The sequence below is a fragment of the Dryobates pubescens genome, chromosome 9 (assembly GCF_014839835.1).
Source record: "Dryobates pubescens isolate bDryPub1 chromosome 9, bDryPub1.pri, whole genome shotgun sequence".
In the NCBI taxonomy this organism is placed as follows: domain Eukaryota; kingdom Metazoa; phylum Chordata; class Aves; order Piciformes; family Picidae; genus Dryobates; species Dryobates pubescens.
In genome coordinates, this window is record NC_071620.1 from 22,706,756 (window position 1) to 22,722,620 (window position 15,865).

Genomic DNA, 15,865 nt, shown 5'->3' on the forward strand with positions numbered 1-15,865 from the left:
AACAGAGGTCTAGCCTAGAGAATTGACAAGATAGGCATCAGAAGACTGATTTAGCTCAGGATGGTCAGATCCAGAGGGTGGTGCTCAATGACTTGAAGTGCAGATGGTGAGCAGTGACAAGTGGTATCCCTCAGGGGTCTGTACTGGAACTTGTACTGCTCAATATTTTTGTCAATGACATAATGGGATTGAGCGCACCATCAGCAAGTTTGCAGATGACACCAAGCTGTATGGTGTTGTCGATACGCCAGAGGGACAGGATGTCATCCAGAGGGACCTGGATGTATTTGCTTAGAAAGCTCTGGTAATGTTTTTGAAGGGCAGAAAACTTTGAACCTGTTCCTTCTGGGAGAATGCCTATGAGATTAGGCAACTTGTAATGGAGCACATCTGCAGCTTGTATGGTGAATTTGGACCACAGTTCAGAAAACAAAAATCAAGATCTGTGAGAAGAGATAATCATCAAGAAGTACATATGTTCTTTATTTTGTTTAGTAATGTTAATTGTGTTATCTACTGACAATAAAATACAGATTTCTCTCAGTAACTCTTCAGTGACAAATAATATTCTCACAAGCCAGGCTACATACAGCTGAAAAATCTGTTGATCTGAGTTCATCCATTTCTTGGAAATTTTTTTTCTAAGTTAATACTGTTGGAATGCATTTCTGAACTAACTCTCTGATAGCCAAAAGAATTAATGATGTTTTGAACACAGTTACTGTCTACATATTCACTTACACATTTGTGTGTTATATCTACACTGAGTATGACTGTGGCTGAGATACCTGAGTTATCTTTCAACAGCCTAATTCAGGTTCTGGAAGGCAGCACAGAGCCTTATGTGGGCTGAATTACCCCATTGAGAATGTGAAAAGCTTGGTTAATTAGCTTCCTTGCCTGTCAGTCACTTGTTTTCATCTATTTTCTCTCTTCAGCTAGTTCAGTCATGAAACTGTAATATGCTTTTCTGTGTTTGCAAAGATGATACTTATGATTTACTCCTCCATCTACCTATCACAGTTGGTTGGTTTTTTTTTTTTTTGATTGGTTATATTTCTGAAGTTTTCATTTACATTGTGCATAACTTTATGAAGTTGGACAATACATTTAGTGAGGTTTTGTGCAGCTTTTCAACAATGATCTCTTTGTAGAGAATATGACAGCACGTTGTTGATTTCAGTTCAGTTCAGTGTTTTTTTTGTTACTAAACCTTCCCACTGCATGTCTCAGAATTTTCTGTGCCCTAACAATCTTTATTTTCAGGCATTTGTTCTCACTTCATAATTTCATTGCAAAACCAATGATTGCCAGTTGAAACGCCTTGCCCTGTTATCTACCACACAGTATTTTTGTATCTGCTGAGGGTACTGTGATGTAGCAGACATCAAAGCAGAATCAGGTAGTTGTGATTTACAAAGAAATATTAAAGTACTTTGAGTTAAAAACTTTTTCTGTACATCATCATCTCTATTTTATTGTCATGAAATATTTAATTCAAACTCTTTCTTACCTATCTACTTCATAACAGCGAAGAAAGTGAAATATGTACTTTTTTTTTCTTGTTTTTATATTTGTATATTTTGAGAAAATTTTAAGAACTCAAACGTAGCTTTTAGGAACATTACATTGCCATGATAAGTAAGAGTCCCTGGCAGACAGGGTGGTTAGGGAAGGGCCACAGCCACTCCAGTACAGTATTTGATGGCATGTAAAAGGGCTGCAAAACTCTCTGCTGGAAAATATCTCTGCTATGAGGTAGGGAGCTGGGATTGTTCAGCCTGGAGAAGAGAAGACTCCAGGGGCACCTTATAGCTGCCTTCCAGTACCTGAAGGGATCCTACAGGAAGGGACTTTTCTTAAGGGTGTCTAGCGACAGGACAAGGGGAAGTGCTTTTAAGCTGAGGGAGAGCAGGTTTAGACTGGATCTTAGGAAGAAGTTCTTCAGTATGAAGTTGGTGAGACTCTGGAATAGTTTGCTCAGAGGTTGTGGATACATCCTCCCTGGGACTGTTCAAGACCAGGCTGGATGAGGCCTTGAGCAGTGAGGTCTACTTGAGAAGTGTCCCTGCCTCTGGCAGAGAGGCTGGAGTAAATGATCTCTAAGGTCCCTTCCAACCTATGTCATTCTGTGGTTCTATGATATGATAGTATGATCTTAAAGCTTTAGGGAAAGAAAGAAAAGTTGTATCAAACTGAAAGCTTCAATACTTGTAGCAAAGGTGTAGAGTTTCTGCTTTCAGCTTTGTGGATCCATGAGAGGTGAGATATCAGACATATCACAGATAGAGGAACAGGTGTTGCCTGTAATGGTGTTCTAATTTGTGAGGAAGATAAAAGCATTTAAAGAAAACTTTCTTTTTTAAGTGCGCATTTGTAAAAGGATCATTAAACACCATGGTTGGTTGGTTGGTTGGTTGGCTTTGTTGGGTTTTTTGTTTGTTTGGGGGATTTTTTAAAAATAAAATAAAATCTATTCCTCAAAGGAAATTATTTCTGTTAATGAGACAATTTTTATTCATTCTCTGAACCACTGGAACATACTGCTGGACTTTGTTTCTGACACATCTGACTCTTTCATTACTAGTAATTCACAAAAGATTGCTAGTACACAGGTACTCCAAAGCAAACCAATGAATGGTCACTGGGGAATTCTATCATAAACCTCGTGATTAGATTAACTGTGGAGAATTTAGGAGACCAGGAGTATTATGACATCATATAGTACTTGTAATCCAGGCTGTATGATACACAAGGGTTTTACAGATAGGCACCTGCTCTGACCAGATTGCAGCTGTATCTCAACTTCGGTTCCCTTTTAATATTATCTTTTCTTTTATTGAATTTAGAATTGGTTTCATTACTCTGCTGTGTTTCTTCCACTAGAAGTGAGCCAGAATGGGTAAATGTGTCTCCTGTTTTCACAGCAATAAACTGGGAAAGTTTAGCATCACCACACTAATCTGTTCTTTTCAAAGTTCAAGCACAGGAAATATCTGTTGTCCTCCTCTCTTCACTCCCTGGGGTGTCCCTGACAGTTACTAAATAGAACTGTATTCTTTAAGTGGACCTACTTCTCATGTTCATGTGTGGTTGTATACATTGAGTATCTGATGCTGTAAGTTTGTCCCTAAATATTATAGATTAGGTTTTGCATTGTACATGAATGCAGTTTTTTGGTTGCTGTGAAAAGTATATTCTAGTAGAGATACTGAGCAGGCAAACATGTTTTTCAATATCATTCTTATTTAATCCTAAATTAAAATGGTATTCTTGCTTGAGATTTTGCCACTAATTGTGAGGGCTTTTAGAAAGGTGAACCTTTGCTAGAAATCACTTTTAGAAAGGTGAAATTTGCTAGAAATCACCCAAAAGCAAAATACATAACTGCAGCAGTCTTTCTTTTCTGTTAGTTTATTTATATAAATTCTCTGACGCTTCTAATTTTTTTTCCTCTTTTTTTTTAATCCCCTAGATATTGGCTAATGTAATCATTTTTATCTGCGGTAACTTGGCAGGAGCATACCACAAACACCTCATGGAACTTGCGCTGCAACAGACATACCAGGACACGTGCAACTGCATCAAATCCCGTATCAAGTTAGAATTTGAGAAGAGGCAGCAGGTAAAGTCACACCCATGTCTGGGTCTGTTTTGCTGTTTTCATGCTATTCCCCCATTCATTACGACATGATGCAGTTTGCTAATGCAAAAATGCGTAATGAATTACTTGAGGTTACTTTAACAAACTATGCAAGGTCTTTTGAATAAGGTGGTGCGTATTTCCATATAAATATAAGAAGGTATTACATTTGTTGACAAATGCTTTATTTTTGTAAAATGCTTTATTGTTGTTAAATGTTTTATTTGTTTCATGAAACTATTTTATGATAAAATTGAAAATACTATCTAGACTCTGTTTGCATGTCATCTCTTTTCTTGTCCTCATTCAATGAGCTGTGAGATGTATATGCACAATTTGGGAGTCTTCAGTTCTTTGTGCCCAATACCAATACTTGCAGAATCACTGAGAGAAGATTACTGTGTTTGAAAAATATTTGAAACTACAGTACTGATGAATCATGTGATACAGTTCTAGGGGTGAGGTATGTTAAGAGGAGCTGGGGGAATTGCATAATGAGACTGTTATTTCTTGTTGCAGCTGAATAAAAGAGTTCACTGATGGCTTTATATAGTTCTTTATCTCTTTGCAAGTTCTGTACAGTGCCTATCATCCTGACAGGTGCTACATTTAAGAGAATTTAAAATACAAATTAGTTCATCAGGTAGTAAAGAAGATAAGCATATTTTGCTTTGAACGTCACCAAACTCACATTTCTACAAACTGTTAAGGGTCAGAGAATAAAACCTTCACTAATGCCTTTCTGTTGTCACAAAAAGTGCTGATGTACACTTCATATGTCCCAGCTGACCTTAACTGTCATGTTTGTCTCACAATTACCTGTAGTCATTTTAAATTCAAGATCCACCACCACCATTTTTTTTTTCTCAGAAAAAGCACATTGAGAGTCCATGCCAGGACCTTAACAGGTCATGTTTTCAGCCTTATTCTGATGGGCACTTGTTGCATATAAAGAGGGATAAGGTGAGAAATTACTAAAAATATAAATTATTTATTAATTCAGCTTTGCCTCCCACATAACTATATACAAAAGTTATTAAATATTATAAAGGTTCAGTATTCAATTGAGAATATCTTCACAATATAGGAATGGTTGTAAATAGTTTGATTTGAGAAACAGTATTTGGAAAAGATAGATCCAAAAGTAGTAAATTACCTCACTATCAAAAGGTAGGAATTTCCTGGAGACTTTAGGAGTATATCAATTATTCACAATGCTGCTTGCTGATTGTGGGAATTTCTCTTTTGTCTCTTTTTATTGGAAAAATTCTTCTGAAACTGTTCGCTCTTGTAATCCACGTGTGGCGTGCAAAAACCCAAGAGGGAAGAGCCTCATGCTCTCTGCAGCTCACCTGTTCTATACAGCCAGCTATTTTTCTGTTGGAATGGTCACCAGACAAAGGCTAAAACTAATAACCATCAGTTCTCTGCTTAAACATGCCCAAACATGTTCAAAACATGCCCAGACTTGACCCTGCATGGGGTCTGTGCCTAGCATGACTTGGAGGAAGGGCCCACATGAAATCTACCAATCCACAGGTCTGAGAAGGGGAGGTATCTCTTTTCTGTCTCCCTTTATCTCAGACTCTCTGTTTTCCCTCATATCGTCTTCGAGAGGTTGGAGGGAGGGGTTTTGGCTGCACTGGCGCAGCACTTGGGTTGTGTACTGGCTGAATTGCCTTCAACACATTAAAAGTAGTCTTACAAAGAAAATTTACAGTAAGGGCATGCTTTGATGGTTAGATGCAAAATTTGCATGAGGTACTATTGCAGAGGAGATTAACAGCAATCCTTTCTAAGTTTGCACCTCTGACTCCATGAGCTCTGCACTGCGCTCCATGCACAGCAAATCAGTAGACTTTTTAACAGATTGTACACTCTGCCCATTTTGCTGTCTGTTGAGAATATGGGTGAGAGTATCTACAAATTAGTTCCAATGAAACAGCCTGTGAGTGTAAAGCAACAAATACCAGGTATCTGGAAGCAGTAGCACTCCATACGGAGCAGACTCCAGTGATGTAGGGCGGATGTGATGGTCTAGGCTCATGGTGCAGTTTGTAGAAAGCAATACTTAGAACAGATACAGTGCTAGATGTGGTACCTATAAATGTGTATTACTTGCAAAACTAATTGCTGTAGAAGGATGTAAGTAGTTTTGATTTCCTGTCACTTCTAAAGGTCTTGCAGAAATGATTGAGAGGCTTACAATCTGTAAAAAGTTGTGGTTTGTAGGAGTTGTGTTTCTAATACAGTGGAGCCCAGTATGATGGAAAGCAGCAGTGGCTACGTTTCATTGATAAATTGCCTTGTTGTTATAGAATAATGAAGGACATTGTACATAATTTCTTACACACACACACATATATATATATACACACATAAATATGTTTTGTCATATTCATTTTGATAGGAATAAAAATGTCATACTAAGTAAGACGTCAACACAACTAGTGTATTGCTGGTTTATCTTACTAAATGGAAGTATTCTATAAATGTTAATAATGATCTTTTTGACCTCTAATGGACCATTACATCATCAGATCTTCTTATATAGATTTCTGTAGTCTTTATCCTCTCAACCCCATAATGTGTCCTTTATCTCATGTCATAACTTTTCCGCCCAGAAAAACAAGAAAGCACACCTACTTATTATCACCCTTATGAATGCTAGATATTTAAATATTAAAAGGTAAATGAAGATTAATTTGATATGTTGTTTTGATTCTATGTCTCTTTAACAAGAAAAATGTATTTTAGTGGAGTGAGAAGTAGTACAAGCTACTTTTATTACAAGTGCAGAGCATAGGATGTACTTCTAAATGCTAAGAGCTCCAGATCAAATTTGCATATTTTTTTCCAGATTGTGGACATTGTGTCTTTTATAACTGTTTTTGAAAGATATACACTTTATGTTCCAGATTATTTAGTGGATTTCCTCTTGTTTTGTTCAAGAGTAGGCTCATGCAAATGTTTTCCTGTTGGGTTGTTTGTGTGTGCATGTAACTTTGAATAGCCTTTTGGATAACATAATTTTGATTGTATCAATAGAAAAGTGTATTGAGTTACCACCATGCCAAAAAAATCAAAAGAAACACCATATTCATTGGTTTCAAGTGAGACCAGTGTACATTAGTATCTAGTAAAATAGGGGTGCATAAATATATACCGAAATACAGGTTAGGCATATTGTACCCACACCACTGTGGATTTCTGTTAGGGCACAGCCGAGGTTGGCTGCTTCCAAAGGGATGAGATAATGACACACGGCAGTAGGGTAGGGGCCTCACTAGACAGGGCCCTGTCCCATAGCACTAGGTGATCTGGACAAAACTGGTTGTTTGATAGCCAGGCGCAAGCAAGAGTCCAGAACCCCAACCAAATTTGTGGTGATGAGACAGGTCTAAGGCAAGCCAGGAGGTCTATCCACATCTCAGGGTCAGATTCAGCAACTGCTAAATCGATTGGAGGTGAAGCCAGGAAGTCAGTCCAGGGACTGGTATCAATAAGGTGTACAGCCAGCTCCTCTGGCACAGCGCAGGCATGGGCTAGGCTGAAATGGGGCTCCCAGGTCTTGGGCAGAAGCAGAATGTGGGGGCTCAGATGAGGTTGATCAGGGCCTCTAAGGCCAGTCAGTGCCTCCAGGGCTTCTAAATTTCATGCGATTTATTACATGGGTTTCAGACATGGCTTGGATTTGCACTGTATCAGTGTTTGCCTGCCAATGTATATGTGTAGATATTTCTGCATATTACAAGCCACACCTTTATTGCTGGCTTCATAGCGCTGTGTTTGTTAGCACTCTGGGTTGTATTTCCTTTAGTGTACTTTGTTGGGGCACTCACTTTTAAACTGCTGTGATAAAAGGCAGTATTGTCAGTGCCAACTTTGGTGTTTCTTTTCTGTCTTTTCAGTGTTCTGTTCAGAGAAACATGATACTATTCTGACCTCTATATTTCATGATATATATTTAAAATAGCTTCTGTTAACATTATTTGTCTCACTGATAAATTCTGGCTGACGCTTTGTAGGGGCAGTGACTCACCGAGTGGAAAATCTTAATGCTGACAAGCAGTGTAATTGCTCTTCTTTCTGGTGCTTTGCTTCATGAGACATAGGAATGTACACTGAGAAATTCTTGCAACGTTGCAGGAAGGTCTTTGTAAAGTGTTGGTGTTCAGTGGGTTCTCTAAAATACTGCCTTTGAAAAGGAGGCAGTATAGTGACAGTTTTAGAAGCAACACTCAGGTAGCAGAAGAAAATGAATGAGGTTTCAAATCATTGAGTGGGATTTTTATTTTTTTCCCTGAAACAGTGAAGCAATACCATTAAACACAGGAACTGAAATACTTAAAATTTATTTTCAAGGTAGTCTAAAATAGAAGCCTCATGCATTTATGAGACTTGAGGCTGTTAGTAGAGAACAGAAACATTTGAATTATATTACTTGGAACTAATATACAAAGTGTGAATTCCTGTAAGTTCAATTAATGCATTTTATAATGTAAATTACTAGTATTGTAATGAACACAAAACAGTTTTTCTAAGGGCTTCGTCGTTTTTTTTTTTTCCACATAGCTTCAAGGCTTGCAAACAGGAAAAGCAAAAACTAGCTTTACTCTTTTAAGTTTTAGAATCTGTTTTCTGCTTCAGGTGTTTTCATACACACACAGAGGTGGGATGCCAAACTTTCCTACTAATCTACATGTCATTACCAGAATGAAAGCTTGTTCTGAGGGAGAACTGAAGTGCCAAGTTCTGTGTGGTAGACCATGTAGAAGATGGATAGAGTATGAAAATAGATACTGGAGAGAGTCCAAGGCTATAGGAGTAATTAGGGGACTGGAGCTCATGACAGATTATGAGATTTAGGGAACTCAGAATGTTTAGCCAGCAGAAGAAAAGGCTTGGGGAGGGGACAACTGACATTCACCTACTGCCTGAAGGAGCTTATTGAGAAGATGTGATTAGATTTTTCTCAAAGGCACGCAGTGAAAGGATGAGGGGTAACAGGCATGAAATGCAATGGCAAATCCTGGCCGGAGGAAGGTAAATAATTACTCACAAAGAGAGGTGTTAAGCACTGGGAAGGGCTACCTGGAGGCAGGTGGAATCTGTGCACAGGGAGATTTTCAGGACTCCAACTGGACAAGTTGTTACACTTCAAATCTTGTGGGCAAAAGAGAGCACACTATAAATACAGAATTCAGAATCTATTATTAGTCTAATTAAAATCTGTCTCTGTCCAGAGAGGGAAAGAGACTCAGTTCTTTTGAATATTCCTGTGTTATGAAATTAGAGTCACAAATGAGGCCAAAATATCAACAGCAAGGCGATTTATTAACAGATAAAGTGGATGGAACAGACGAAGTCAGGGACAGAGAGGGAAAAAATAGAGAGAGAGAGAGAGGGAGAGGAGGGAGAGAGAAGAGGAAAGGAATTATATTACCAACCCCCCCACCCCAAGATGGTTTGGGTCTGTGGAGGAAGGGTGCTGCCACTTTGGCGTGGAAGAGAAGTCATCCTTGTTGGTTGTGCTGTCCTCTGCTGGAGGAGTGGAGGAAGAGATCCCAAACTCCAAGTCCAAGTCTGAGTCCTTCTCTGAGCAGCCTTTTCAGCTCCATGAGTTGCAGCAGGTGGAATTTAGGACACAGAGGATTCCTCCTGGTCTGCTGCCTCCAGGCTACATGGTGATGTCTTTTCTCCTGTGTCTGTCCTTTTCTCTCCTTGTATTTTCTTCTCTGTTTTACTTCCTCATTTTTCTTCTCCTGAGCAGGTATTGCTCAGGTCTTTTATACAGTTTTTTAGGTATATATCCAGGTGGTGAATCCATTGTCCTTTTCACTGTCCTCCCTTTCCAGGGTAGCTGATGGGTAGAAATGATCTTGTCTATGCACATTCCAGAGAGTCGTTATCCAGTGGCTCAGCCCAATACACATCAGCTGTTGTCTGGTCCAGGAGCAAAGGTGATTTTATCTTTGTTGATTCACATCAAGAGAGACAAGATTTAGTCTCTTAGAAAATCTTAACAATCTAATGAAAATACAACAGACAATTATTAGTAGTATTTTAGTTACAATAACAGTCACAGCCCACATTATCTAATTAACACAGTAAAGTATAAATACATCTAGAATTGCTATGCAGAAAATCTTCTAGTATAGCCCTGTTTTTCTTGCTCAGTCTTCTGTAACTGTGTAGCCCCACAACAGAGTCCTGCCATTGCTGCATGGTTTGGACTAAGTTTCCAATGCCTCAGGGTTAAGGCTGTCCAAATTTTTTTGACCTCCCTTTTCTTACGGCATGGTGCAACTATAGTTATTGTAGTTATACAGGATCACAGGATGTTACGGGTTGCAAGGGACCACTGGAGATTTTTGAGACCACCCCCCCCTGCCAGAGCAGGACCATATAATCTTGTGCAGGTCACAAAGGAACACATCCAGAAGGGTCTTGAAAGTCTCCAGAGAAGGAGACTCCACAGACTCTCTGGGGAGCCTGTTCAGTGCTCTGTGACCCTTACAGTAAGAAAGTTCTTCCTCATGTTGAATTGAAACTTCCTGTGCTGTAGTTTACATCCATTGCCCCTTGTCTTATTACAGGGCACAAGTGAGCAGAGGCTGTCCCTTCCTTCCTGACACCCAGCCCTCAGATATTTATATACATTTAATAAATCCTCTCTCAGTCTTTTCCTCTCCAGACTAAAAAGTCCCAGGTCTCTCAGCCTCTCCTCATAAGGCTCATCCTCTAGTCCTTTAATCATCCTTGTAGCTTTCTGTTGGACTATCTTAAATAGATCCCTGTCCCTCCTGAGCTGGGGAGCCCAGAATTGGATGCAGTATTCCATGGGGGGCCTCACTGGGGCAGAGTAGAGGGGGAGGAGAACCTTCCTCAATCTGCTGGTGTGGTGGTTTGAAAGGAAAGGCTCTGCTTTCCCTCCCCCACTGAGAAAGAGACCACGGCTAAACCCAGTCGGAGAAATGAGAGTATATTTTACAAGGGAACAGATTATATGTAACACAACAAATACAGGTATTTTACAATATATACAGGAATATACAGCAAATGAACTCAACCAGAAACCAGACCCCCCACAGAGGGGGCTTCCCCCTGTGCCCCCTTCACCTCCCTACCTCCCTTCTCCCCCAAAGAGGTAGAAGAAGAGACGAGGATGGTTAGCAGGACAGGGAAAGAAGCGGAGAGGCCTGTTATAGGAAGTTAGTTAGTTCTTATCTCTTGGCAAGAAGCCCAGAAGCAGATCCAGCCGAGAGGGACAGCGAAGACAGGAAGACTGAGAGAAAGTTCCAGCCGCGCTGGGACTAACCTCGCCTCCCACCTTAACTTGGCCAATGAAATTCGTTTAGAATACCAAAATATTTTATAAACATTTAGCCAGTGTGCCCCTTTCTTAAAGGCACAGCATCAAAGAGCCACAGCTGGACACACTCTTCTTAATGCACCCCAGGATACCATTTGCCTTCTTGACCACAGGAGCACATTGCTGACCCATGGATAACTTGTTGTCCACCAGGACTCCCAGGACTTTCTCCACAGGGCTGCTCTCTAGCAGATCACTTTCTAACCTGTACTGGTGCAGTTTAGTATTTCTTCCCAGCTGCAAGACTCTGCACTTATCCTTGCTGAACCTCATTAGGTTCCTCTTTGCCCAGCTCTCCAGTCTGTCCAAATCTTACTGAATGGCCTCACAGCCTTCACATGTATCACCTAAGCCTCCCAGTTTGGTATCATCATCAAACTTCCCAAGAAGAACTTGTCCCCTCATTAATGTCATTGATGAAGATACTGAACAGGACCAGACCCTGGGGAACTTCACTAGTTACAGGTTTCCAGCTGGACTTGGCACCGTTGATCACCACTCTTTGGACTCTATTTTGTAACCAATTGCTAATCCATCTCACTGTCTGTTCTTCTGTCCCACACTTCCTGAGCTTACGTAAAGGATGTTATGGGAGACAGTGTTGAAAGCCTTACTAAGGCCAAGGTAGACTACATCACTGGTCTTCCTGCATCTACCCATTCAGTTACAACATCACAATATTATCAGATTAGTCAAGAATTAGTTCCCCTTGGTAAATCCATGCTGACTACATGTCTACAGGTGACCTCCAGAATGAGCTGCTCCATCATTTTTCCAGGGATGGAGGTGAGGCTGACTGGTCTGTAGTTTCCTGGAATCTCCTTCTTGCCCTTTTTGAAGACTGGAGTGACATTGGCTTTCCTCCAGTCCTCAGACACCTCCCCTGTTTGCCACAATTTTTCAAAAATGGTGGAGAGTGGTAGAGCAACAACATCAGCCAGCTCTCTCAACACTCTTGGGTGCATCTCATCAGGGCCCATGGACTTGTGTATATTCAATTTATGTAACTGATCCCTAACCCAGTCTTGGTTCTTTAGTGGAGAGTCTTCTCTCCTCCCAGCTTTCTCTTCTTCATCCAGGGTCTGGAGTTCTCAGGGGCTGGTGTCAGGAGTAAAGACTGAAGCAAAGAATGTATTTAGGAACTCTGCCTGTAGATAATAGTAACGAAGAACTGTTCTGTGAAGAATGAGACATTTACAGCTTTAATATAAGGTGGAAAAATACACACCTCATAACACAGTAGAAGCCTTAAGAAGTTGAGATAGAGTGCAAGAACACAGGGATGCCATGATTAGAGATGAGGCACAGACCTGGCACTGGAGACTGTAGGTCTGCAGGTAGTTTACCACTGGTCACATAAAGAGATGCAGACCTGGATCTGAACAAAAATGTGTTATAGTTGTGTGTGTGTGTTATCAGGCTTATTTCCTTCTTGTCTATAAACAAGATTTTGAGTGTTAAGCTTCATTTGTTTCTCTGGGATTTTTTTTCCTGCAGTGACTAAATAGGGATGGCCGGTCACTTGCCCAGAGCACTGCCAGAGTGACACCAACACAGGGAGGTCATAGGCAGAAGGCCACCAGGCAATTGCTGCCACAGATGAAAATCAGGCAAAGGCAATCTCAGTCTAGAGATCCTTCACTGAGTATTGAGCTTGTGTAGTAAAAATCATATTTTCTGGGCTACAGAGACCCTGAGTGACTTCATCTAGCCTTGAAGTTAGCTCAGGTTGGAACAAGATTTTGAATCATAGATCTCCAGTGAATCTGTAGTTTTCCTTAATGTCTTTTTTATAGCAGAGTGCTATGAAATATAGGAATACTGGGATTTCTGAAGCAAAGACGTTAAAATCTAAGCATCCGCTTGAATCGTATTCTATAATGGAATTTTTTTTTTCCATATCGACAAAAAATATCCTATCAGGTGCTACTAAAATTCTTCTAAGTTTCCAATACTGAACATTTCTTACAGAAATGTAAACCCAGAAATAATGCAGCCACTTTTGCTCCAACTTAGTACTGAGAATAATAGTACTTTTGCAAGAGTAGTGTATGTTTGTTATCAAAAGTTGATTGATATGAAAATTATATAGGTATCTGTTATCACTTCATTACGTTCAGATCTCCTAGCCAGTGAAGAAGTTGAAATGAATTTAAAAAGTTGATGATACTACAACAACAATATTTTCTGATAGCTATTTAAGAGTCTGCAATTTATTATCCCACAAGGTTCAATATTTCATTAAAAATCTGAAACTTGATTTCAAGAAACAGCTGAAAACTTCCTGTTTCCCACCTGGAAGCTTAGAAATACTTCTATTAAGTCTACATTTTAGAATTGCTTCTTTGTTATTTTAATGCTGAGTCATTTCACATAGGCAATATTTTTAAATAGGAAATTCGTATATATTGGTAGATTTTGTTCTAGGAGGAGGTACTACACGAGTATAATGCATTCTATATTTGGTAATTACAAGTATTTCATTACAGTACTGCTAAAGTAGTATCTGTCATTTATAACAAAGATGATGATGATATTCATAGAATCATACAATCATTTCAGCTGAGAAAGACCTTTAAGATCATTGATTCCAATCGTTATCTAAGTCTGATGCTATACCACATCCCTTAACCACACCTATGGATTTTTTAAACATCTCCAGGGATAGGGATTCAACCAGCTCCTTGGGGAGCCTATCCCAGTGTTTGATAGCCCTTTCAGTGAAGAAGTTTCTTGTAATATCCAATTCAAACATCCCTTGGTGCAACTTGTCCTCTCACTTGTTCCTAGGGAGAAGAGACTGACATTCACCTGAATGCAACCTCCTTTTGGGAGAGTAAGTTAGAGGGAGTGAGTCTCAGTAAGTGAGAGGCTCCTAGAAAACACTAAAGGTGATGGATTTTTTTTCCTTTTTTTTTTTTTTTTTTTTTTTTTTAATTATTATTCATTGCTTTGGATATGTAAAAAAAATTACAGTATTTCCCACAGGTTTGCTTTGTAATTTATCCACTTTGTGTTTTAATTCCTTTACCCTATTGTTAGTGCTGCAAACGACAATAAATTGTTTAGGTAGTTTTTGGTTTGTGTGCGGTTTATTTTAGTCTCTCGATTCCTTTTCATGCTGTTTATTCACAGAATCATAGAATGGTCAGGGCCAGAAGGGACCTCAAAGGTCATCTAGTCCAACTTCTCTGCAGTCAGCAGGGACACCCCCAACTAGACCAAGTTGCCCAGGGCCTCATTGAGCCTCACCTTGAATATCTCCAGGGAAGGGGCCTCAACCACCTCTCTGGGCAACCTGTTCCAGTGTTCCACCATTGGTTCAGTTTATGCTTTTATAATGCTGAATACACCACTGTGTTTTCTTAAAAAATGTCTGAGACAATAAATACAATAGAAACTTTCAAAACTTCCTTCCCCTTTTGACTTGTAAACCTCAAAAAGTAACTGTGGAAAGTTTTTTTGCACAGCGTGTTGACAGAACGGATACTCCAGGCGTTTATTATCCAAGTCAACTGGCTTGCTTTACTTTTATGACACAGCCAAGGCCTGTAGATCAGTAAACAATATCTAAGGTGGTAGCATTGTGTTGAGAGGCTTTGTAGGTGCATTGCTGACCTATGGTCACCAGTTGCATTGCTGCTTTTGTGGGAATACTCAATTTCTTGCTTGCAAATGGAAGATGCATTACATTAGCAACATGGATCTTGCTTAAAGTCCTGGAGTTACTCTTTTGTAATACTTCCACTATTTCAAAAGTTGCTTAGGAACTTCTGCCCTACAGAGACGGAGTAGTGAAGAGAGGTGGCTGGATAGCTCTCTTCATGTTGTGAAACTCCAGAGGTCCATCAAGCATGGGATACTGCCCTTTTGATGCTTTTTCAGGGATGTGTGAAATAACCTTGAATTTTGTAGAGAAACATTACGGACAGAAGGCCACTCTTAAACTATTTTCCAATTTTTGTTTGCTAAATTGTTTGTAGGTGTTCTGTGTAGAAGGCTTGTCATGTTTTCAAATGTTGTAAACTGTTCCTTTTCACTGCAGGGAATGTATATTTAATTGTTAGAGGGAGAGATACCATCATTGGAAGTCTGTTTATCTATATGAAGACTACCATCTATATTGTCCACTGTTTTAAAATTAATGGCTTAGGAAATGCCTTGTGCAAGTGGCTATTGCACAGGTCAATGGAGACACTGCAGTTATTGCAGTTCTCTCAGGACTTCATAGAGAGAAAAAGGTCATTTACCATTTTGCAGTGATAAGATTTCAGTTGCTTCTCTGTGCGTTGATGTGCAGTACTTGATTGCGTCTAATATCCTCACATAAACTGATGAGTCATGCTGCTTTGTTTTGAGAGTAAAATGTGTAATTTAAGCAGATACTAATTGGATCATTTTTGTAGATATCCCGATAAATCTGATGAAATATATAGCTGGCAGGCAAATGTTAATTTTTGTCATGCCACCTGCAATTTTGTGAGCCACACAACAAAACATAAAATCAATAGCTAAAATGTAGTTCTTTTTAGAAAGATAATGTCTTTTCACAGTGAGTCCAAATTTTTCAATTCTTAATTATCCTCATAATTAATTACCTCATTTTAAAACTGCCATTTTATTTGCTGTTAAAATTTACTTAAATCCAAATGGAGCCCTTTGTCCTAAGAATTCTTGCTATGTCTTTTTCAGCTCTCTACATTAAAAAATAGTCTGTACAATAAAGATTACAGGATATTGTGCCTACAGAAACTGCACAGATTTTGATAACCCAGAGGCCTTTTCCATATTTTTTTTTTCATACAGAATTCTTCAGTCATGTCAAAAACATCCTTATAATAGTGTTA

The 15,865-nt window shown here is 39.3% G+C and overlaps 1 protein-coding gene across 1 annotated transcript in view; it reads left to right on the forward strand.

The window, feature by feature from the left end:
• Positions 1–15,865, forward strand: part of ADCY2 (adenylate cyclase 2) — a 198,611-nt gene that overhangs the window by 89,359 nt on the left and 93,387 nt on the right. Inside the window, exon 4 of the mRNA XM_054164461.1 lies at positions 3,476–3,625. Coding sequence (XP_054020436.1) covers positions 3,476–3,625 — 150 coding nt within the window. The remainder of the gene's footprint in view (positions 1–3,475; positions 3,626–15,865) is intronic.